This window comes from Dermacentor silvarum, chromosome 5 (genome assembly GCF_013339745.2).
Source record: "Dermacentor silvarum isolate Dsil-2018 chromosome 5, BIME_Dsil_1.4, whole genome shotgun sequence".
Taxonomy (NCBI): Eukaryota; Metazoa; Arthropoda; class Arachnida; order Ixodida; family Ixodidae; genus Dermacentor; species Dermacentor silvarum.
The window spans coordinates 169,042,969-169,067,171 of NC_051158.1; the positions used below are offsets into that span (position 1 = coordinate 169,042,969).

The window sequence follows — 24,203 nt, forward strand, 5'->3', positions numbered from 1 at the left end:
ACGGAGAGTAGTACGGCTGCGCCGGTATGTGTCGTCAGTGTTTCGCCTGCCACATCTTCCGCGTATTGTACGCCCGCAGAAGGCCACACTGGTGCTATTAAGGCCACCTTGAGTGCAGATCTCAATCCGGCCCAGACCAATGCACTCCTCACCATTCTAATGAAGCATGAAGCTTGTTTTGACGTTTCTTCGCGAGGCCTGGGTCAGACCACTGTAACTACTCATCGAATTGAAACAGACGGCTCTCGCATCATTCGCCGTCGCCCGTACCGTGTGTCACCTTCGGAGCGAAAAGTTATAGAAGAACAAGTGAACGACATGCTGACACGCAACATTATAAGGCCTTCAGCAAGCCCTTGGTCTTCTCCTGTTGTGCTTGTTAAAAAAAAAGGATGGTTCTGTGCGCTTTTGCATCGATTATAGGGCGCTCAACAAAATTACCCGTAAGGATGTTTATCCAATGCCTCGTATTGACGATGCTTTGGATACCTTACAAGGTGCCGAGTATTTCTCGAGCCTCGACTTGCGCTCCGGATATTGGCAGATTCCCATGCATGAGCCAGATAAAGAAAAGACTGCGTTTGCTACACCTGATGGCCTTTTTGAATTTAACGTGATGCCTTTTGGATTGTGCAATGCACCAGCTACGTTTGAACGTATGATAGATACAGTACTCCGTGGCTTAAAATGGAAGACCTGCCTTTGTTACTTGGACGACATTGTCATCTTTTCGTCGAGTTTCTCCCAGCACCTACAACGTCTAGACCAAGTTCTCGCGTGTCTAGCAAAAGCTGGTCTCCAACTCAATACTAAAAAGTGTCGCTTTGCAAGCCGAAGCATTAAAGTATTGGGCCACGTCGTCAGTAAGCATGGCATCCAGCCTGATCCCGATAAAATCGCTGCAGTACTGCAATTTCCGCCACCAACCGCTCTTCAAGAACTCCGCAGCTTTCTAGGACTGGCGTCCTACTTCCGCCGCTTTGTCCGTGACTTCGCCACCATCGCCGCTCCTCTACACAAACTTCTGACTTCGAGCGCGTCCTTTGTGTGGTCGAACGACTGTGAAGCCGCCTTCCAGACCCTCAAACGAGTTCTCACGTCAGGGCCCGTGCTCCGTCATTTCGATGCAACGGCCCCGACTATTCTACACACTGATGCCAGTGGGCATGGAATTGGCGCTGTCCTGCTGCAGCGGAATCAGAAGTCCGAAGAGCAAGTCGTGGCTTATGCAAGTCGTGCTCTTTCTCCTGCTGAGCGCAACTACACGATTACAGAACAGGAATGCCTCGCCATCGTGTGGTCAATACAAAAATTTCGTCCCTATCTCTACGGCCGCCATTTCACAGTTGTGACCGACCATCATGCTCTCTGTTGGTTGTCGTCCCTGAAAAACTTGTCTGGACGCCTCGGCCGTTGGGTACTGCGCTTACAGGAATATGACTTCACTGTCACGTATAAGTCCGGCAAACAACATCAAGATGCCGACGCTTTGTCGCGCTGCCCGCTGTCCCCAAACGCCCATGCTTTACCTTCGGTATGCACGTCACCATCTAGCCACACGTCTCAGCGCACGCCCAGTAGCCCGGGACAGTCAGTTGCCTCAGTTGACTTTCTCCCGTCTACTGACCTCGTCTCACTCCAACGTACTGACCCATACTGCCGTACGCTGATCGACCGACTTACTGGCTTGGCACGACCCCCCAACAGTCGCTTAAGACGACAACTTTCGCGTTTTAAGCTTCAAGGTGGAGCGTTATTTCGATCAATCTACCATCCTTCCGGTAACCGGTGGGTGCCAGTAATACCTCGCTCACTTCGACTCCAAGTATTGGAAGCATTTCGCGACGACGCGACGGCTGGCCACTTGGGCTTTCATAAGACCTACGACCGCATCAAAACGCGTTGTTTCTGGCCGGGCGTTTCCACCTCAGTCGACAAATACGTTGGCTCCTGCGCATCATGCCAACACAGAAAACGCTCGACATCCCTTCCAGCCGGTCCTCTGCAGCCTCTACCATGCCCGTACACCCCCTTCGAAATTGTGGGCATAGACTTGTATAGACCCCTCGCACTCACGCCCGCTGGTCACCGCTGGATCGTTACCGCAGTGGATCATCTAACGCGCTACGCTGAGACAGCGGCTCTTCGCTCTGGTACTGCCTCCGAAGTCGCCGAGTTTTTCGTGCACGGAATCGTTTTGCGCCACGGCGCACCTCGTGTCCTCCTGAGTGACCGTGGCAAGACGTTCCTATCGCATGTCCTCCGTGAAGTCCTTCAGGCCTCGGACACCATCCATAAGACCACATCATCGTACCATCCGCAAACAAATGGTCTTACGGAGCGTTTTCATCGAACTTTGTCTGACATGATGTCAATGTATGTTCGACCCGATCACACCAACTGGAACACCATCCTACCTTTTGTGACGTTTGCGTATAATACTGCCGTCCAACGTACAACCAATTACAGTCCCTTCTTCCTGGTGTACGGTCGTGCGCCGTCTTTCGTCTTGGACACTACACTCCTTTCAGCACCTGCTGCTCCATCCGCGTCTCTTCCTGAGGAATTTGCCGCTCGCCTCTCCCGGTGCCGTGAACTTGCCCGCGCCAACACCGCTATACCATTCAGGACAAAAGGAAAATTCGCTATGATGCGACGCGTCGCGTTGCTTCGTTCCGCCCAGGCGACGAAGTTCTTTTGTGGAGACCTGTTCGCGCACCGGGGCTCTGTGAAAAATTTCTCCACAGATATCTCGGCCCCTACACCGTTTTGCAACGAACTTCGGCCGTTAACTACAGCGTCACTCCTGTCAGCTCAGCTACTGACCGCCGCCGCCGCACTACGGAAATCGTTCACGTATCTCGCCTGAAACCCTACATTCGCCGTACCTACCCTTTCTAGTTTGCGGTCTTGCTGACCGCTTTCCTGAAGGGGGGAAGTTAGTGTGAGCGCATTTTGCGCATATCGTCGTCGTCATCTCCACAAACGACTCATCATCTTGTGTGAGCGCTATTTGTGCAAATCGTCGTCGTCATCTGTACATACGACTCATCATCATCTTTTGTCTCGTGCGGTGCTTCGTCTCTGACTCGGGCGACTGCTCGGAAATAAAGGCATCGCATTGGTCAACGTCTCACAATACAAACATACCCACTTACTGCAGTCGACAAAAATAATTGTTCAATTTTAGTTAATTGGGCTGCTCACAGCGATAATTATCATCTCACTTTGTGCCCCCCTGGCCACATAACTTATTTGCACAGGTGATCTTCGCGTGCCTCCCAGTGCCTAATTTTAAGAAAACCATAAAGCTTAGTTTTGAACAACCTGCATGATCAGGCACAGCCGCCAAGCACATGGCTGTATTGGGTAACGTCCTTTTCCTATAAGCACGGAGAAACCGTACCTGGCTTCGCTACAGGTCTTCTTCCTCTTTCTGGGGTTTTACGTGCCAAGACCAGTTCTGATTATGAGACACGCCGTAGTGGAGGGCCCCGGATTAATTTTGACCACCTGGGGTTCTTTAACGCGCACTACAACGCAAGCACACGGGCGTTTTTGCATTTCGCCTACATAGAAATGCGGCCGCCGCGGCCAGGATGCGATCGCGCGATCTCGTGCTCAGCAGCGCAATGCCTGAACTGACTGAGCCACCACGGCGGGCTAGATGGCGCGAGGTAACACTCGTTTTCATGATGACAGTGGCGGCCGGGGAATAAAAACAGCGCGAACTTCTTGGCAATAAATACAAAAAAAGAAGAAAAAAAAAAGTGATTTGCCCTCTCAAGCCTTGTAGGTTACAGGTGCTGCTCTAGCCGTATAAAACGCGGGTTTATCGTGAGCAGAAACGGTGAATTTCGGTAAATGATAAAGGCTACTATCATCATCATCATCATCAACAGAAGCTGACCCCCCCCCTCAGAAAAAACCTGGATCCGCCCCTGGTTGTATACCAGCACGATCCTAAGCTTGCCTCCAGTCCAAATTAACCGATACACGCGCAATTTTGTGCCGAATTAACGAAGGTTTGCTGCCATAGGGCTATGGACATTTCTGAAGGGAGGGAGCAGGGACATCGAATTATCTGAATTACCGTGGGTGGAATTAACGAGCTTTTACTGTACTATGTCAAGCTGCTACATCCTGTCACAGCTTGACATGTCGCCAATCGTTAAATTTGCAGCCCAAAACGCAACAAAGGCGTTTCATAGTTGTCACAAAAACAAACCTCGAGATCAACACGGAGGTACAAGCTGTAACACAAGCAGACGACACTTACCGTGTGCTGGAAATACTTGTGTAGTGATAAATTCTCATGTATTCTCTTTCTGCTACATTTTTTTTATAGAAACAAGTTAACCAACATTCCAACTATTATGAACATTCGTTCACCATTAAAGTTGGAAAAATTATCAATGACGTAATGTGAGTAGCCAATCGGATAGCTTGCTTGACTGATGTCACGCACGCCCGCTACGTAGATGGTGACAGGGCAGCTGAAAGCTCGGGACAGGTGCCACTGCGATCAGTAGCAATGCACATTTTTAAAACCTTATAATTAGGGGTGTGCGAGTAATGAATCGCATAGTCACTATTCGTAAAAAGAAATATTTTTCTAAGAGCTTTCGAATATTTTAAAATATCAACTCTGCACAATCAAACATTAGATTGGAGTGAAAGTACAATAATTTTCACCCCCGTGGGCATAAAATATGTATAAAGCTTGAGGACCCATGCAGTGCTACAGGGATCATTCTCACTTTCAGAAAGTCCTGTATATGCGAACAAACTGCTTAATTCCTTCTAATGCTGCGTTCGTGCATTTTTATATACTACGCTTGATAATGCACAATGCCACGACAGAAAGACCCGAAGCTCACGACTACTATGACCTGAATACTGTTTTGCATCAATTGTGAAAATGGCTGCTTATTATTAGAAAACTATTAGAAAATTATCGATATTCAATTCGATTCTGGGACCTATTCAATTCATATTCGATTCAATCTTAATAGTTGCTGTTTGCGCACCCCTACTTATAATGAATTACGCGCTTTACATGGAGAGCCTAAATGTTTAACTTAATGATCAGAAGGACCTACCCAAACAACTCAGTGCTCTTGTACAAAACTATCAAAATCGTTCCAGGGTCTCTTTCATACGTTCCTGAAAAAATTAAGATCTTTTGCAACCAGCGTCCAGCACATCGCCAAACTGCAAATGTTTCACGGCTGCTAGATCTTTTGTAAACAAGAAAAGGTGTGAGGCACACGTGATCGAGAGCAGTAGGTGCTCGCCATGGCACCTTGCCCCGCAGTAGTCGCCCGCCCGTGCGAAGTGAAAATGATGGCACTCACTTAGTTTCCTCTTCATGTACCAGCAAATCTTGTCGGTCGTGGCACGTTGCATTCACAGCTATTGCCACTAACCCTATTGCAATAAGCACCTTCACCTATATGTCTCACAGCACCTGTGGCATATAGCCGTTGGAAGCGTAATGCACACTTTTAATAGGCGATGCATGCTCCAAGATCCTACCTTGATCATATAGCAGCGCCATGTTTCATACGTTTTTGTAAAGAAAAGCAGTTTCTGGCATTTCTGGCCCTGAAAAACCAGGCTGAATTCGTAGAGTGCAAACAAGAGCTTGCGAAGCAGCAAGAAAGACAACACGTCCCAAGCTGCTCGGGCCCCACCAGTTCAGCGTGTGTCAACATTTCATGCCACAACAATTTGCACAATGCTTTGCACACCGCTGTTCCCTTTTGCAGGCGGCGTGAAGTGAGCATCATGTTTCACTTTGGCAGCATCATATTTCGGCATCCCCCACCAGCTCAAGTTCTTTCCGGTTTCCCATCACCGTATTTAAACACTGTGCAGTCGGAAAACAACATAACATATCTAGGGTCACTTGAGCACCCCCAGCTCGTCGCACATCGATGCTCACGCTGCAGCGATTATTGCTGAGCGAGCATGTCAAATGTTCCCACCATAAAGACCCACCCAAAGCTGCTAACCCAGGCTGAATTCGTAGAGTGCAAACGAGAGCTTGCGAAGCAGCAAGAAAGACAACACGTCCCAAGCTGCTCGGGCCCCACCAGTTCAGCATGTGTCAACGTTTCATGCCACAACAATTTGCACAATACTTTGCATTACGTAGATGTCAATTACAGTTGAATCTGCCAAATGTTTCTGTGACTTCAGATCGTATGTTTGTCCAGCTAGAATGTTTTTCTGGTGGTTTTTTTTTAATGTTCTTGTGTACTGCGATAAAAGCTATGGCATTACATTTTACAACCATTCACTGTAACGCACAGCCATGGGCAAGGTGTTGCAATCGTCATAATTACGCATCCCATGCCGAGAACTTTGGCGCCGAATGGCCATGGCGTCAATATAAAAGTGAAGCCGTGAAGGAGGCCATGCATACGCCATGAACACGTTGAGCATGCTTGGCAACCATGGCGTGCCGACTTCTGCTAACACCCTGCTGCGGTTGGTGTCACATGAAGCAATGGCAAAGTGAAATGTGGCATTTAGAGCACCTAAAGTCTAGTGGAGGTTGAGGTTAACTCTCATTTTGCTTGTATTTGAAATTTTTAATGAGCGATAACATGGGTTTGTGTGGGTTGATTTTCATCCTTTCTCTTGCTCTTTGTTTTTTGACACGCCGAGAATAGGTCTAGAGCAAATATGGCGACACAGAAAAAGCGCCCCAGGGCCCTTAAGAGCATATTCCTCTGGGGACACTTGTGCTACCTGACGCAGCAGAACACCCTGCAGCACGCTCCACGTCCATGATTTCTGATTGAAGCTCTAGTTCAACATGGCTGATGACCAATTCTACAGTATCATGGTGCTGTGTTCTCTTACGTCTGTTCACCTAATCAGCCCGTGCAAAGGACTTGGACAAGACGGCACAACAGTATGGTCGGTCACCTGTATGAAGGCTCAGGTGTTGCTTCACAGCCCTCTTCAGCGAGAATTTCTGAGTGCAGGTAGTCCTTCATGTTGGACTTATGCGAGAAGCTCTGAGGACATGAAGGGCACTGAAATGGCTTCTCGTCTGTGTGGGTTCACAGGTGTTCCTTCATGTTGGACATTGCGAGAAGCTTTGAGGGCATGGAGGGCACTGTAATGGCTTCTCACCCGTGTGGGTGTGCAGGTGGGTTTTCAGGTGGCTCTTTCGTGAGAAGCTCTGGAGACATGAAGGGCATTGAAATGGCTTCTCACCTGTGTGGGTGCGCAGGTGGACTTTCAGGTGGGTCGTTTGCGAGAAGCTCTGAGGGCATAAGGGGCACTGAAATGGCTTCTCGCCTGTGTGGGTGCGCAGGTGGGTTTTCAGGTGGGTCTTTCGTGAGAAGCACTGAAGGCATGAAGAGCACTGAAATGGCTTCACACCTGTGTGAGTGTGCAGGTGCTCCTTCATGTTGGACTTGCGCGAGAAGCTCCGAGGGCATGAAGGGCATTGAAATGGCTTCTCATCTGTGTGGGTTCGCAGGTGTTCCTTCATGCTGGACATATACAAGAAGCTTTGAGGGCATGAAGGGCACTGTAATGGCTTCTCGCCTGTGTGAGTGCGCAGGTGGGTTTTCAGGTGGGTTTTTCGTGAGAAGCTCTGAATGCATGAAGGGCATTGAAATGGCTTCTCGCCTGTGTGGGTGCGTAGGTGGTCTTTCAGGTGGGCTGTTTGTGAGAAGCTCTGATAGCATGAAGGGCACTGAAATGGCCTCTCGCCCGTGTGGGTGCGCATGTGTACCTTGACCTTGGATCTTTGGGAGAATCGCTGAAGGCATGAAGGACACTGAAATGGCCGCTCACCCGTGTGGACGCACAAGTGCCTCTTAAGGGTGTCTCTTCTTGAGAAGCTCTGAGGGCACAAATGGCATTTAAACAGACGCTCGCCAGTATGGACCCTGGCATGCGCTTCCAGACGAAACAGTTTATCAGCCTCAAAGTCACAGAGATGATCTTGATGGAGGCATCCCTGCAGTGAATTGTCCATATTGGCTGTTGATGGACAAATAGAAGGCCTTGAAGCTGCACAAATAAAACAAAAGTAGAAGTTATTATGTAAAGCGAAAAAAGAACAGATACTAAAGTTAATATGAAGTTTTCATTTTTTGATGAGGGAGGTCTTGAGGGTGATTTCAGGTATAATGGACGCCTAGTGGTCCTATTTGGTTTACTCAATATTTCTGCATCTCAATGGTTCATGACCCTGCTTGTGAAGTCGACCCATTTAAATTATTTTTCAGAAAGGTAAAATATTACAAGTGAGAGAACCTGGAGTGTTTAAGACTTTTACAAACTTTTATGACCTTTAGAGAACGGTGTCAAAAAGCTTCAACCCAGTTGGCTCTCAGATCCTCAATAAGCACTCGAGGTTTGAAGGCCATATTTGGCATTTGCAAAACTTATGATTCGCTGGCACGACAAATTTCTCACACAAGACTTCATCAGTGGGTTTTTTTTTTTGATCGCATGCCCAACTTTGGCAATGTTTTCGTAAGTTGAGATTGTAAAGAGCCTGCTAGGACATACCGTATTTTTCTGCTTATAACCCGCCGACACATAAAAATCGCACCCCCTCTCAATACAGAGTGGAAAGAAAATATGCAATACTTTTGGGAGATTCAAAAAAATTCAGTAGAGACATTCTAGACTGCTTACGTGTGGGAATGCGAAAGCATAGTCACTTTGGTGAAGTATTTTTTCCAAACGTTTCTTGTCAGCGCAAGCTCTCACCTGCGTTCTAACTGCGCCTTGGTATGGCCAAATCAAAACACGCCAAGCGTCTCAAGACGCTCACTTGCCTGCGAGGAATTCATAACTCGAAGGACCGCTCAGTGGCGTTCAACTGGACATTAATGCTTTTTATTTGATACACTCATCACGGGATGCCACCTCCTACCCATTGGCTGCACTGTCATGTGCACAATGACGTACACACTTGGCACACCTTTGGTCAACCTGAAACGTGAAGCCGCCGCGCTGCCAAGGAAGCATGCTCATTTCACACCCCAGAGTCCTGCGTTCGATGCCCACTAAGACTGAAAGTTCTTAAATTTTCTTTTCAAAGGCCTCGGTTTACTTTGTTTACAGGAGTGTGCCCGAGAAATTTGACGTCAATCCGAGCATTTTTGACGTGGTTGTACTCTTTGTGCTGTCGGCCATTTTTGGTATGATCACGCAGTGGCGCCACCAGATTTTCACATAATGGGGTATATAATGCTCTCACAAGAAAAATTATGCGTGTATATAACCCACAGAAATAAATGCAAACAACCCTTAAATGTTTGCAAAAACAGTCTCCTCTCGGGGGTAAACGACTTGTCGATGTCATATCTTCGGTTAGCGAGTTCCCCCCTTTTCAGCGATGATGCTGGGCCAATGAGTGCAGCTTATTGTGATCCGAGTTCTAATTTAGCGGCGCCGTGTGCACTATTACCGAACTGGTAGAACGCAAAATGGCGGTCCATAAAGAGGATAATCAGCGACCATGAAGGAGGGGAGAACAACAGCAGGTGTGGAAGGAGGATGGAGTTACTTAAGAGATAACTTTAAATGGCAGAGAACATTGCCCTGAACTGTGGCTTCAGGGCAGTGCGCGCAACACCTCTAAGCAAAATTCGCATATAATCCACACTCCAACTTTACTGTAATATTTTTTAAAATTTCATGCTGTTCACCGATATTATCGCTAAGGTAGTGCTGATCAACGGTTCCCTTCTCTAGAGCAGTGGTTCTTAAACAGGGGTCCGCAAAGGCATATTTATGGTCCACAAAGCCCTCACACGCAAGTCAAATTCAAAAGTACAGCATGCGGTGCATCACACCTTTCACAGTGCTAGGCAAAATGGCATTTGCCACCATGTTAATCAAAGAGGAAGCCACTATCATCATTGCTACCATTCGGTGCTTGGCACATACCAGCAAACTTTGCTCTCGGTAGTGTTGACAAAGTCTGTGTTGACAATCTTGGTACACTAGCATCTGGCATGATGCAGGCTAGTTACAAGGGTACAAAGAGTTACCTGAAGGTTATATCTGTGAAAATCAGGGGCAAGCCACAATGCGTTTTGTGTAGCGAAGTGCTTGCACAAAGCTTCCTTTGATGGAACGAGCTAACCTGCCATCTTCGGACAAAGCACCCAGCCTATCAAGACAAGGAGATTGACTTCTTTAAGACGAGATTCTACTGTAAATATTCGCACTGCTGAAATGTACTGCAGCTTAGTTACACCTTATTTTAGATTTCTTTACAGTCGCCGACCGATTTTTCGGACCCTCAGGGGTCCGAGATTGCGTCCAGAAAATCGGGCAGCCCGAAAAAATGAATTTATGCAAAAAGATGTCACTTTATTTACCGGGTGCCTTAACCAACTCGTCTATATGTTTCTATAGGGCGCTACATTGCCGTAACAACAGGTTAGCTTGCACGTCGGCGAGGGTGACGTTCTCGCTGTAAACAGCCGAAAGCACCATGCGGGCTTGCATTTGTTCAGAGTTAGTTGGCAGCACAGTCATTGGCTCCACCCTGACGAAGCCCGAGTCACCACTTTCCAGCACCTGGCGCGAACTATTTCGTCATTGGCAAGTTCAGCACAGAACTCGATCTCGTTGTCAGCATTGGCGAACTATTCCGGCACCACTTTTGTGGGAACGGTGCCTGCAGCATGCATATGCTCAATGAGGTCAACAGATGAAGGGGGCCGATCAGGCTGACTAGAGTTGCTATCATCAGATGATGACGGCATTTCATGTCGGATCAAGAAACCCGCGTGGCAGAAGCAATTTCTGATTGTGTTCTCGGACACCGCCTGCCATGCGTCTGAAAACATGCCGACTGCAGAGATCAAGTCAACATTGTAGCTCTTGCCACAGCCCACACATAGCACCATGCGACTAAGCACACATGACTGCTTGAAAGTCTGGATAATCCCTTGGTCCATCGGCTGTAGGAGTGATGTTGTGTTTGGCGGCAAGAATTCAAGTTGCATAGCTTTGAGGTCTTTGACATGGACATGAGCAGATGGACATGCGCACATGTCCATGGACACACGTGCACATGTGTGTCCATGCACATGTGTGTCCATGTCCATGTACATGGACTTTGCGTCCTTGGCGCTCGAACTTTCTGTCCAGCTTCTGATTGCATTCTTTGAAAAGATGTTGCGTTATCCATGCCTTTTTGTTGGCTTCGTACAGCACTGGAACATGCGCTCCCTTAAACCATCTCGGATTATTTGATTTACCGGCAACAAGCGTTTACGTTCCCAGCAAGTTGCTACCGACAAGGACGGTCAACCGTTCCTTGCTGCGCTTGCCACCGTGGCAATGTTCCCCAGTGAAAGCAAGGGTTTCTTTAGGTAGCAACTTATAAAACAAACCGGTTTTGTCGCAGTTAAACATGTCTTGTGGCGTGAATTACTAGAACAATGACTGTAGCTTACCACAGCGATAGCTTTCAACAGCCGACTCATTGACAGCGGCACTCTCACCGCACATCTTCTTAAAGCTTAAACTATTTCTCTTTTTAACATTTCGGACCCAGCCATCACTACTAAATTTAAAACCCTCAATGTTCATCTTAAGCGCCAGGGTTTCTGTTTTTAAATTAAAACATCAACAAACACCAGCCCTTGCTTGTAGATCATGGCTTTCAGCCACATCGGAATCACATCAGCTTCCTCAAGTTTTAGGTGGGCACCCTGTCTGACATTCTTCTGTCGGGATCCAGCAGATTTATCGGTGGCTTTCAAAATCTTCACCTTGTTTTTTGGTAGTCAGATATTGTCTACTTTGAGATTTCGAATTCCTTTGCAACGCCCGCTTGCGACCGGCCACTTTGCGCTTGCCTAATAATGGTGGCCTTCTTTTCCATCGTCAATCTGATATATAATTTTCGACAAAACATTGGTCGAGTTGGAGGCAGACGACGAAGCCGGAGTCAGCACCACTGGTAGCAGCTGGCGATGAAATCGGTGAAGATGATCAGCTGTTGAAGCGGCTAAGCCTAGCATCACGGTAGGCAGCTGAAGCGAACCACAATGCACACGAGAGGCGATACAGACAGTACAACAGACCATATGTGACTGACGAGCGCAACCGAAACAGCACAGAGGCTTGTGAGAGGGTGCAGCAAGTAGTGCCTGCTATCGAGGCTGTACAGGAAACAGAAGGTCTGAATTGGCATGCGAGATGTGTACAACGCAGGTTTGCGGCTGCAAAAAAACAAATTGATGGTGATGTTTGCATTTTTGGTGGCTTTTGGCTTGCGATCATGAGAAAAAGTTCGGAAAATTGATCAAGAAGAGTTTAAAACATACAAAATTTTGGTTGCTTTTATACATTGACACTATGGAAAATGTGGCGGTATCATGGCAGCAGAGTCCGAATATTCGGGCAGGCCAGGAAAATCGGGTGCGCAAAATAAAAAAATGGTTGGCGACTGTACTATTATTATGCTGTGACAAAGAACATACTTGAATTCCACTAGGTGCCAGTAAACATTATGTAAACCATTTAGCAAATCTTATGGTGCAACTGCGTGCGCCTAAATTACTAAGGAGAGGCTGGGCCTTGGTCAGGTGTTGCAAAATACCTATACTACAATCTTCCTGTGTTTGCCATGTATACTGTGAACCAAAATAAGAAAGATTTCTTGTTTGTAGTCTTCAAAATGGAGAAAGCGTCATTTTTGTCGTTACTGTGGCAAACATATGAACTTTGCAAACCTTGTGCAAACACATGTTAATACTGCTAGGGGCACGAAAATAACATCTCAGGGCTTGACTTTATTAAAGCGTTTGCAAACAATGAAATAAAACAGGTGGAAGCATACAGCAAGATTGTGGCAGTGCACCGTTTGGTCTCTCTGAACAGAAACTGAAACATTGTAACTGTTAATTTTCACTGGAAGCTTTGTTGTGCAACGGCTACCCTGTTGACAGTGAACTTGAAGACACTCTGGTGGAATTTCTCTGTGACACCATGCATGAGTTCTGATAACAGCAGATTTAATTCATTGCAAAGGCAACTGAATCTGCTCACTAGTGTCTTAATTCTTGAAGTGAAAAGACGTGACTTTTCACACCAGCAAAGGTGGATGAGGTTTTAGCACATTGTAACAAGAGTGCTGCGGAACAACTATTCGCTGGGACAAATTGGCGGTATAGAAGAGGTCTCGTCGGCCACTGCAGTCTGCAAACACTGCATGAAAGACATGAAGCTATCAACAGAAGAGGATCAAAATGAGTGTATGGCCAACAGTCACCTGAAGATGCCTAAAGGTCAGCTGGAGTGATCGCTGGTGTGCACCTCAGGTGCCCAATGCGTACTGCTCATTGCCCGATGACTACGTTGCACATGCCTAATGCTTCCTAGTCATGTGCTGTGGGATGCTGTGACTCAAAGTTGTCACAAAACAAGAATCCTGACAGTCCCAGGCAGTTTTCGCCTCTCTCAATGAATGAGCATATCGATAAAATCAAGTATGTTTTATAGAAAACAGCATTAAAGAATTTTGTTTTAATTTTATTCATCTCAAACATAGAGGTCAACTTACGTTCCGCATCTATCTGTATTCATGTTTTTACACTGATACACAGATTTAGGCATAACCAAGAGACTCGCTGGGCTTAACATTATCGTAGAGCAACCTAAGGGTTACAACAACACCAGAACAAGAGGGCTCTGGATTAAGCTCTAACACCTAAGGTGCTTCAACGTGATAACCTGAGCAGTATTTTTGGATTTTGCCCCAATCAAAATGCAGGCAGGAATCACAAACCAGGTAATATGTCCTCGGCAGCACAATGTCATACACACTTGAGCATGTCAGTACCAAGGTAGGCAGACTTCTTCATTTACCAGAAACTCACACAAGCAAGCAAAAGCAAGAGAAGTGCCGGTCACTGCCCACCTGAGGTGAAGCTTGACTGATGCACAGCCTCTGTAGTCTGCACGCTCCTCGACTCGCTCCCTGCTTTGAAGGAGCACCCGACAGACTTGTCAGCCAGAAGCAAGCTGCACTGCAGGCCAACCTCGACCTGAATGATGACTTTGGAAGGGGCGGGGCATGCCTCTTTGGCAACAGTGATGCATTCAGCTAGGCTCATTGCATTTGTGAGTCCTGCACAAAATAATTGGAATGATTGCAGTCACGTTACAGATAGAAAAAAAAAGAGGTAAATACAACAACAGAATAAATGCAGGGGCCCTTTACAATACATAGCCATGGAACACAACATAACCCTATCGGTTCAGTATTCCTAAAGGGCTAGAAGGGACAATCAACACTGAATACTCGAAAGCAGGCCAACCTTTTTCTGTGCTATGTTTCTGTGCAAGGTTTACCATGGCAGAACAAATTTCAGACTTTTTTTTTTTCATCGCATACATTTTAAAGCTATTGGTGGAGTCCAACTAACGCAAAGTGATTGCAAGATCCTTCATCTCCATCAGCCTATTTAATGTCCACTGCAGGATACCCAATCGCCCCATGTCTTGTGCCAGCCGATGCCATCCTATGCTTGCAAATTTTCTGTTTCATCACACTACGTAGTTGTCTGCTGTCCGCAATCGCACATCAGTTCCATTGGCACCCATTCAGCTGCCCCAATAAACCATCAGTTGCCTGTCCTACACATTACTTTGCTTGCCAAAGTTCATTTTTAATGCAATAGCATTTGTTAAGAACTTCACCCAGTTAGTGGTAGGTCTGTATGTATGCATGTGTGCGCCAAACATCTTTTAGGCCAACTTGGGTAACTGGGTAGTCTATGGTCAAGTGGGTACAGCATCTGGCTGCTGTGCTGGGGGAACTGGGTTGAAAACCAGCTGTCGGAACTCTAAATAGACCACCGATTATTACATGGCATTACATGGCCTGCCCAGCAAAATTTTTTCTTCGTAATGTTGATAAGAATGCTGGATACCCCTGTTTGCTCTTAGATCCCCACCGCTCTCTTCCTGTCTCTTTAAGTTACACCTAACCTTTTTCGTTCCATTGCTCATTGCATAGTTCCTTAACTTGTTTCCAAGCTTCATTGTTAACCTCCAAGTTACTGCCCCATATGCTAGTACCGTAAGAATGCAATTATTGTACACTTTGCTTTTCAATTATAGCAATAAGCTACTGGTCACGATTTGCTAATGCCTGCACTATGCGCACTTTCATGGTTTGTCTTTTCTTTATTAGGCTCCTTGTTTCTTGGGAGAACTTACGTACCTGTTGCCTTTGTGCCTTACCTCCCACTTCAATTTCTGCTTCTGAAATCAGCCTAGCTATGGTTTTTATTTCTGTTCTAAAACTGCATATTTGTTTGAATTCCTGAATTCACTTACTTTTACCCTAACGTGTCTAGGCTGGCCTGTTTCCTCTTAACTAATTTGGTCTTTCTCTCTTCAAATTGAGAACAATCCTAGAAAGGAACCTATGATCACTGGCATTTACCCTACATAACACTTCTACATCCTGCACTATGCTAGGAACTGCACAAAGTATGAAATCTGTGTCATTTCTTCTTTCCTTGTCAGGGCTTTTCCAGGTCGACTTTCTGTTATCGCACTTCCAGAAGAGGGTATTCAGCATTCCGAGGCGATTCCCCTCCGTGAATTCTACCAACATCTCTCGTCTATTTATAGAGTTGATGCCATAGTCGCCAGTTGCCCGTTCTCCCATCTAATTTCCCCCCCCCCCTTTTGCATTAAAGCCATCCATAACTACAGTATACTGAGTTTGCACCTTTCTCACTGCTAATTCAACATCCTCATAAAACTGCTCTATTTGTCCATCATCACTGGAGGTTGGATAGTAGGCTTGTGCTACTTGTAATCTATATCGCCACTTAAGTTCCATTACGATGACTGCTACCTTTTTATTAGAACTGTCGCATTGTAGTGACGGTGAAAAACCACAGTGGCACAACGTGTTGGGCAAACCTGTGGCCAGCAAAACAAGGTACCACTCAACACAATGACAGCGGCGAGCACACTCATCAATCAGTCGAAATCCGATCGGCGGAATCAAGTACATCAACTGTTATACATGACTCGTCCACTAGTTCCAGCGTAATCGCTGGTGCGTTTATGCCTTCCGGAAAGTTCTACAGAATTTGTGTGGTACATACAATCTGATTGCAGAAGGTTCGGTGACAACAGACACCTGCGTAGAACCAGTGATAACATTCGAGAAACTTCCGACAGAGAAAGGTGTGTCTTAAGCCTGAGTGACAACATTGTAACAGAGATTGGCCCGTTAAAAACATTCGACAAGAACAACCAATTCACATGCATGTCAATATTGTATAATTCATCGCTGTTGCCTGCTATGTCCCTGTCAATTAAAAATCCTACCCTATATTCCCTCTTGTCTGGAAGACCTCTGTAACAAAGGACGTGGCCCGCACAACACAAGGTGTAAGTAAAACATAAAATTCCCATGAAATTCCCCTAAGAATAGATAAAATTAAACGAAATAAGAACAAAACATCATGAATTAACACATTCATTAACCCAAATTAATGAAAGCTCGATCAAAAATGCCAAGTTGATATCGAAACTAGTCACGAGAAGGCACCACAGCCTCAAAATTGGAAAGACTCCACTAGGGCGATCTGAAAGAGAGCCGTTGCTGCGCTCCGGGACGCTCTTTCCCGCCATGGACACCGAGCAGCAAGCATGCTTGGAGAGACAGCGGGCGCTCGCCCGTGAAACACAGCGCTGACGCAGGGCTGATCAAGCCGTGCGTGCCCGAGAAGCTGAAGTTGCTCACCAGCGCAGGCAAGCTAATCCCAAGATCGTGAAAAGAATAGACAAACACAAGATAAGGCAAGACAAACACAAGGGAAACACCGGCCAGTCACTGCTCCGCACTTCCCCAGCTTCCACGTTCAGTGGAACTGCATTACCGCCGAGTTTACCATTGCATTAGCACCAAGCTTTTTTTCTAACCTCATTAATGCCAACGATATCTCGGGCAATGCCTGATTATACCTCAAGGATGCCCCACTAAGCTAGCTTCCCTAGAGAGGGTTCACGAGTTAAATGCTGCCAGGTTCAATTTCCAGTGGCAGCCTGTCCAGATCCAGAGATTCTTAGCACCCGTCTGCTGCTCTGCCCAACGCCTTGGTCAAGTGCTGCACAGTCCCAATGGGTACGTGCTGCTCCTTCACTGAACCACTTTGATGCCAACTTCGGGTAAGTGGGCATTTGCCGCAATTCACTGAACCTCTTTGATGCCAAGTTGGGTCACAAGGTATATGCACTTTTCATATTGTTCATCACATGAAACATACAATCAACAACTGTGTGCAAATAATACCATTGCTAATGACATTAAAGTCACCAATCATCTTTAAAGAATGGATGCACCATCAATTTTTCTCCTCGTAACCCTTCGAAGGTTTATCTTTTCCGCCAAATGCAACCCCCAGTGTCGAATTTCTTTAATGACGACTTAAAATCTTTAGACTGACCTATCTCGAAAAAAAGTTACTGCAACTTTTTTAGAGTGACGACAAAGTGAGAAAAAATAATTTACGTAGGTAAACACGCATTGTTTATTCATGAATACAAATGGGCTTGCATAAATATAATAAAAATGTAGACACACTGAAATAGATGTATTCCGATTCGGCACTTGGGCAGCAGTCATCACCCAAAGAATCACCGCTCGACTTACTTGAAGCAGAGCTACCAACATGCAAGTTCATAGCTAATCAAATCGTGTATACGAGTGCACGCAAAAAAACCCAATCGTTTTTGCGTCCGTCAGAAAAGCCAAACCAGTCAGAAACTTGCACTAATCCTTCATCCCATCGCGAATGTAGGGCAATCAGTTTTCACAAGTCTCAAGAAAAGAAACACAGGCACAGCAGCATCATTCATATACGATGGCATCACTTGTATGTACCAGCGCCTACATGTGAGCAATCAATGAGCATCTATCTAGCGGTGACCCTTTGAGGAATTAGAAACCAGATAGACATCCGTTTTTACTACAGTCGAACCCGGATACAGTGAATCTGAAGGGGATCACAATAAAAAGTTCGATATATAAAATAATTGTCCCAGAGGCAAACAGCGGCTTACTGATTGGTGCGTCAGAGGGCCGCTAAGTTACTGCATGCAACTCGGAAAAAAAAAAAAGAGCAAGCACACTTTATTTACCAACAAAAAATTGTTGGAGCACTTTCAACTTTATTGCATAGTCCAAGTTGATTCTTTCCTTTACACTTGCAGCTTATTCGCTTGGGAAAAATGAACTCGCGAATAGGCACTCAATCCACACAACGCCACAAAAATTGGATGTTCGAGGTAGCATGCGGGCTAGCCGAACAGCTCGAGGGAGCTTAACTGACTGCAGACACAACCCACACCGCTCAACTGACTGCACATTCTCTTCTCCACCTCCAGGTGCAAGACCTTAAAGTGCGCAATGAAGTGTACATTGAGGTCTTCAGCGTGGCAACGCGTTTGATATATCGAATCTGCTGGTGAACGGGCATTCTATATACAGTCGAATCTCGATAACTCGAACTCGAAGGGGCCCGAAAATTTGTTCGAATTAACGGAAGGACGTATTTTTGAAGTATTCGAGCACCATAGCAAGATGAACGAACGGTGTGAGTCGTGAAATTTCGCGGCGCGCAAGCGCATAGCGACTTGCGCCCACGCCGGCCAATGCTCGGTTCCTGCTAACGGCAGAAAACTAAACTTCAGGGAGCGGACGGCGCCGACATGGCGACGGGCGCGCGTGGAGACCATTGAAGGTGAGGGAGGAGGGCGGCAGGAAAGCCGATTTGGCCTCGGCAACTCTGCTGCTTCGCTGGCAGTGGCTTCAGTGGCTCCCCTCGCCCTCTCTCTCAACTCCCTCACCCGCGCCGCCGGTACTGCCGGCTCAGCGCAGATTAGCCCGCTCCCTAAGTTTTGTTTTCTGCTGTTATCAGGAAGCAAGCGTTTGCCGGCGTAGGCAGTTCGTTGGCCGGACTGGGCCTCCGCCGCTGCATGAAGGGGTCTCTCCTAAGCTTTTGTTCTATGGCAGTGTCGGAGCAATGCCGGTCGGAGGCGCCGCGGCGTTATTTGGCGCGCTGCTGAGAGTATTGTCGGTCCGCGTTATGTTCGAATTAACCGTTGCAAATGCTTTCGCGTTCGAATTACCGAGCGTTTTCGCCCATTGAAATACACATAACTTTGACGGGACCAGAGCGTCAGTTCGAATAAACCGGCAGTTCGAATTAACGAGATTCGACTGGACATGTGCACCAGCCCTATACATTTGCATGGGATTTTCAAGGGGATTTTACAGCTGTTCAATATACACAATAATTCGTTATATCCGGGTTCGACTGCAGTGCAATGAACGGAAACAGCCCGTGAGACAAAACCAAAACAAACCACCGCGTGCCCTAGCCCATGCGGATGTGCAAGCGGTCACTGAAACGCCAGTTTAAAGAAGCCATGGAAGGAAAGCCAAGAGGTTACAGAGCAAAAAAAAAGCATTCCTTGTATCCACACACGGTGGCAGCACTTGCTGGACGACAATGAGTTGAAAAATGCATTTAAAAAACATACAGACGGCACCGTAAATATACGGCATCAACCATGTGAGACTTTTTCGCGGTGCTGGATATTTACGTCTTTCCCCCTCAAAGGGTTAACCTCAACTTGTATATCGTCTAGTCCCGTTTTCTCCCTAATCCACAGCGCTGTCTTTGTGCGGCTTAACATTACGACGCCCCCTATCAGTTAAAACTCCATTGCTCCCTTGTGTGGTCTACAACTTCTCAAACCTCCTTGTTAACCTGTGTCATATTACCCCATATATTCGTACAGGTAGAACAGAATGACTGTACAATTTTATTTTCAAGAAGAGCAATACATTCACAATTATGACTTTGTAATTCCTGTAGCATGCATTGCAACCTCTAATTGTTTTGTAGATTCCTTCTGATGACCTCTGACTAATGCGCCTATGTGAATGTACCCTTACACAAGCTTTAGAGACTGGCTGCCAATCTTGAGTTCTCATTCTCTTGCCAGGCTACCGAACATTCATTTATTTATACATTAGAATCTCCTTAATTCAAACTGCAAGGGGACTGAAAATTTATTCTAATAAAATGGAGTTCGAACTAAGGAGAGCCCCTTCATAACACAGCGCCCAATCAATTGCGTGGTACAGCACGCAAAGCCAAAATCGCCACTGGGCTCACATTGAAAAGTGTTAAGATCTACCAACTGCACTACAGCGGCAGTTGTCCCGATGTCCACTTTCTTGGGTAGTTGCATATGCATTAGGCATGCGAGAACAATGGCTTGGGATGAATATTTTCAGATTAAATATCGAACGGATGTTTCACAAAACTCATATGCACAGGAACTATTGCATTTGAAACTAATTACTTGTTCTGTGGGGGAGAATGAGACCAAAATTTAGTGCAGTAGAACTTGTTAACTAAATCTGAAACATGCAAAGAGGTTAATGAATAGCAAAGCATTAACCTCTTTGCCTTTGCTCACGTAGGAAGTAAATGAATGTAAAAGTAAAACAAAGCACAAATTGAAAATATAGAATACTGCAATGACTAGACCAAGTGTACACAGAAGATAGTGCCATACCACAGCTTCTTTTGATTAGACATCTCGGTGTTCGTAATGGGACTGGAGACGGCGGTGCACACGTGTATAAAGAACACATACTAGGTCTTTTCCCCATTTGGCATGCTTCACTGTATGGCAGATATGCTTCACGGTATAACAAAGCTGTATTGTGGCAAAGCTAAATATAGAGAACCAATCATTGCACTTCGCAAAGCCGAATGTTATTTTTTTTTATGCGTTAGCATTAAGAGTGTTAAAGTGGCAAAATGCGTATGTGGTTGAAGTGTGGGAAGCAGATCACGTGGTAGAGGTAGAAAGAGCATGTATATAGGTATATACAGAGCCACTGATGGTGGTCTACTTCGGAGCGCCGTTAGTTGCACCGCGTACCTCGAAGAGGCAGGACGTGTCAAGTGTGGTAAGATTTAGTTTGTGGATCTGGGAGCTCAAAGAGGTGTGGAGTAACGTCCCTTTACGCATTTCTCTCGTATTTACCACTAAATTGCCACTGACATTTTCTAAAGGTGAACATCGAATAGTAAACTATTCACAACCACTATTTGGAAATTCTGATATTTACATGACACGAGTACGTGAACTGAACAGACCTGAGTGTGCTTACCAGCACCCTTCAGAGATATGACCGCAGATGTGCGGCTTCGTTTCAGCCATAGGAATTACAATGCAGTTCATTTATAAAAACGAAAAATAATGAAAAATTACATCGTTACAACCAATAATCCCTATAATTGGACTGCTGTTAACAAAAAGCTGCCAAACATACCTTTGTAGCTCCAAACACAAATCTGTCACTTGTAATAAAAAATTGACATTGTAGATAGCAGGCTGTGAAAAATAAAATGTTTATACCTCTAAACAGCCTGTCAAGCGTTAGGCGTACAGAAAAAGTCAAATCTGCACTTGCTTTTGTGGTAGTTTCACGCTTACAACTCCAATGTGCATCCTGTTTCTCGACGATGTAGTCTCGGGACAGCCAGAAACAAATTTTCTGGATTCTTTTTCTACTGTGTCTGTAATAGCATCAGACATCAAATGCAATACAATATTATAAGTGTTATGGCCTACACAACTTGATATGCGAGTTCAACACATTGTGTGAACTCGCACTGAAATGGCCTGCCTTAACAGCCTAAATCTGTGAACAAGCCTTGCCACCAGTATAGCAAGATAGTGATAGGGTGTCAGGCAGCGCTTCAGCCACCATTAATTAAATCCTTCTTTACTGGAGCAGCACAAGCATTAGAAGAAACAGTACGCCTTGAGCAAATAGATATACGTACCAAATTCTGGACTGAGCTAACCAGCAGCAATCAGCACTTGGGGCTATTTGTTGTCAACGGTGCAGAGACAGGCTAGCTCTTGATGTGTACAACAAACATCTCAAGAAACTGTAAAGACAGCAGCAGCGAAGTAAAACACATTAGACAAATGACTGTACTGTGGGATATGGGCCTAGGGTACTTCACCACGTAACTGCCACAAATTGAAACGTAAATTGAAACATATGCTCTTCACGCAACGGGGGAAAAAAGTTCGCTGTAAACATCGCGAGTGTATATAGTTGGTCTAGGTAGTTCGTAATTGATATCCTAAAAGCAGCGCAGACCTAAAAGCATGGCAGACAGGATGCCTGTGTCATCTACCTTCTTGGGTGTTTTTCTCGATCACGGATGTAAAATTACGTACATGTTCCATGAACAACGAAAGGTACGCCGAAACGAACCGCCGTAGTATGTAATAGAGCGAAAAATGATAATTCAAAAGGAAGCTCTTTATTTTTCGAAGCGAGATCAGGATGACAAAGCGAGGTAATAGAGCGACGAGCTGTTTCGTGCACTCATATATGTTTACCTCTGAAAGTGATCGTAAGCGACAGCAGCAGGGAAGCGAGTCTGTTTACGTGCGCGCTCAACACGCACACATAGTACAAATCCATAACTCATACATAAGAAGTCCCAAGGTTTAAGTAGATGCCTGCCGCGTCGCTCGTTTTCGGAGGGGACGTACTTGCGGCACGGAACACCCAAGGTAAACCTTAGTTAGAGTGTACTAGAGCATGGAGAGTGCTCGGAACGGCTGCACTTTAACGACCATAACGCCGCTTGGGGCGCTGCGATCGGTAGCACACACCCCGCCGTGGCTCAGAGCACGGTGTAAGAACAACAGGTGATCCGACGGAAGCGCGCGGCGTGTCTCACTAATGTTGGGATGCCGCTAGGTGGCGCACGCGACTAGGAGGCTGGGCGTTGGGGGCCGTGGGTAAACAAACCCTGAGCGCGCGCGTTTCAGCTGTTTCAGCCTGCGTTTTTCAGAGCGCCTGTTAGTGTTAACGCTCTCATATTGAGGTTATCATCTCAATTTCCCGATAGCTTAAAGAGTTATTTGAGAGTGTCGCTAGGCTTGCTGCATTTTAAAATCAAAAGCATATATTTCGCTCAAAGCGGCGCTAACAATCCGCATTTTTGTTGGAGCAGCTGACAATTCATTTTGCAAGTTACGTTTCGATGACGAGTTGCTATCTGTCGTCACTATACGCTGCGTCCCCGTTTTCATTTCTCATGCGAAAACAGTGCGTAGGGGAGTACCGCGTACAATGTCCTCCTGAGTGTAAGCGCTTTCGCGTAATGCGGTGAACTGTGCTATCATTGTTCTGTAGACTCAAACGAAAATTTAGTTTGCGCGTTTCCCATACAGGCTCCGTGCATAGTATTGGGTCCAAAAAGCACCAATTTAAAGGCTGTTTGTTTATTATGAAGCATGCGGCACCTTGCATGCGCATATCCTTATACGCATGCTCCTTAATAAAATATTCATGATAGAAGACGCCGATCGTTTTTCTTGCTTTTTTTATTCAAAATTACGAGGCAGCAGAAAAACAAATGAAAGCCACTTGCAAACCAACAGAAAGGAAGTCCATCGATGTAGAATATACATACCCAGCTGTGACATTATTCCTGGCGAGACGGATTTTCAAAGAGCGTGTTGAAGTTGATGCTGTCGGTGTTACCGTCATGTGATGCTGCCCTGAAGTCCTGAATTTTGTGAGTTCTTGTAGACTGCTGAGCTGCTATGGCTAACGTTTCCTTGTCCACACGAGAAGTCTCTTGTCTCTTGCATCACATATAATTTTGCCTGCGGTTCTTGCAGTTCACTTACCTTCAGGTTTTGATTTGCGCTTGCCGTCAGCTGGAGTCTGTTCGGTGTTGGCTTCGCTAGTCTGTTCTGGCCGTCTTCTACTGTCACGTCAGTTGCTAGCTCCAGTAACTCGTGATTCACTACATTTGGCTTTCTGTTTCTTCTTTTTCGCTTGTGCTTTCTGCCTATATTGCTCTTTCTTTCGGGAGCGCTTCGCAGGCGTCAGTTGTCACGGAACACAGTTCTTAGAAAGTGTAGTGTGAAGTAGCCGGAAAATGAGTCGGCACAGCATCTCTAGCTAGATAAACTCTTCGGGTCGTGCTGGCTAAAACAACTCCGTTGTGCATTGCCGCCCATGTTTTTGACATGTACATTGGGTCGAAGTGCTTTTCGCACACGTAGTCCCCTGGCCGCAGGACTCGGTCTCCACGTTGTAT

At 46.0% G+C, this 24,203-nt stretch overlaps 3 protein-coding genes across 5 annotated transcripts in view; 2 read left to right on the forward strand and 1 right to left on the reverse strand.

Moving 5' to 3' along the window:
- LOC119453871 (zinc finger protein 675-like) overlaps window positions 1-24,203 on the forward strand; it is a 2,199,134-nt gene that overhangs the window by 1,902,920 nt on the left and 272,011 nt on the right. The gene's annotated exons all lie outside the window — the stretch shown is intronic.
- Window positions 1-24,203, forward strand: part of LOC119454549 (gastrula zinc finger protein XlCGF57.1-like) — a 1,708,166-nt gene that overhangs the window by 1,539,039 nt on the left and 144,924 nt on the right. The window lies entirely within an intron of this gene.
- LOC119453886 (gastrula zinc finger protein xLCGF3.1-like) lies at window positions 3,951-22,680 on the reverse strand. Of its 3 annotated transcripts, none has more exons than XM_037715934.2 (4): window positions 22,483-22,680; window positions 21,912-22,019; window positions 13,928-14,137; window positions 3,951-8,040 (listed from the first exon to the last, which is right to left on the reverse strand). In XM_037715934.2, exons 3-4 carry the CDS (start codon window positions 14,121-14,123, stop codon window positions 7,091-7,093), a joined length of 1,146 nt encoding a protein of 381 aa, XP_037571862.1. In that variant the 5' UTR covers window positions 14,124-14,137; window positions 21,912-22,019; window positions 22,483-22,680; the 3' UTR covers window positions 3,951-7,090. The 3 variants fall into 3 exon arrangements, with proteins under 3 accessions (XP_037571862.1, XP_049522951.1, XP_049522952.1); XM_049666994.1 differs by lacking the exon at window positions 22,483-22,680 and adding an exon at window positions 22,275-22,377; XM_049666995.1 differs by lacking the exon at window positions 22,483-22,680 and adding an exon at window positions 22,318-22,336.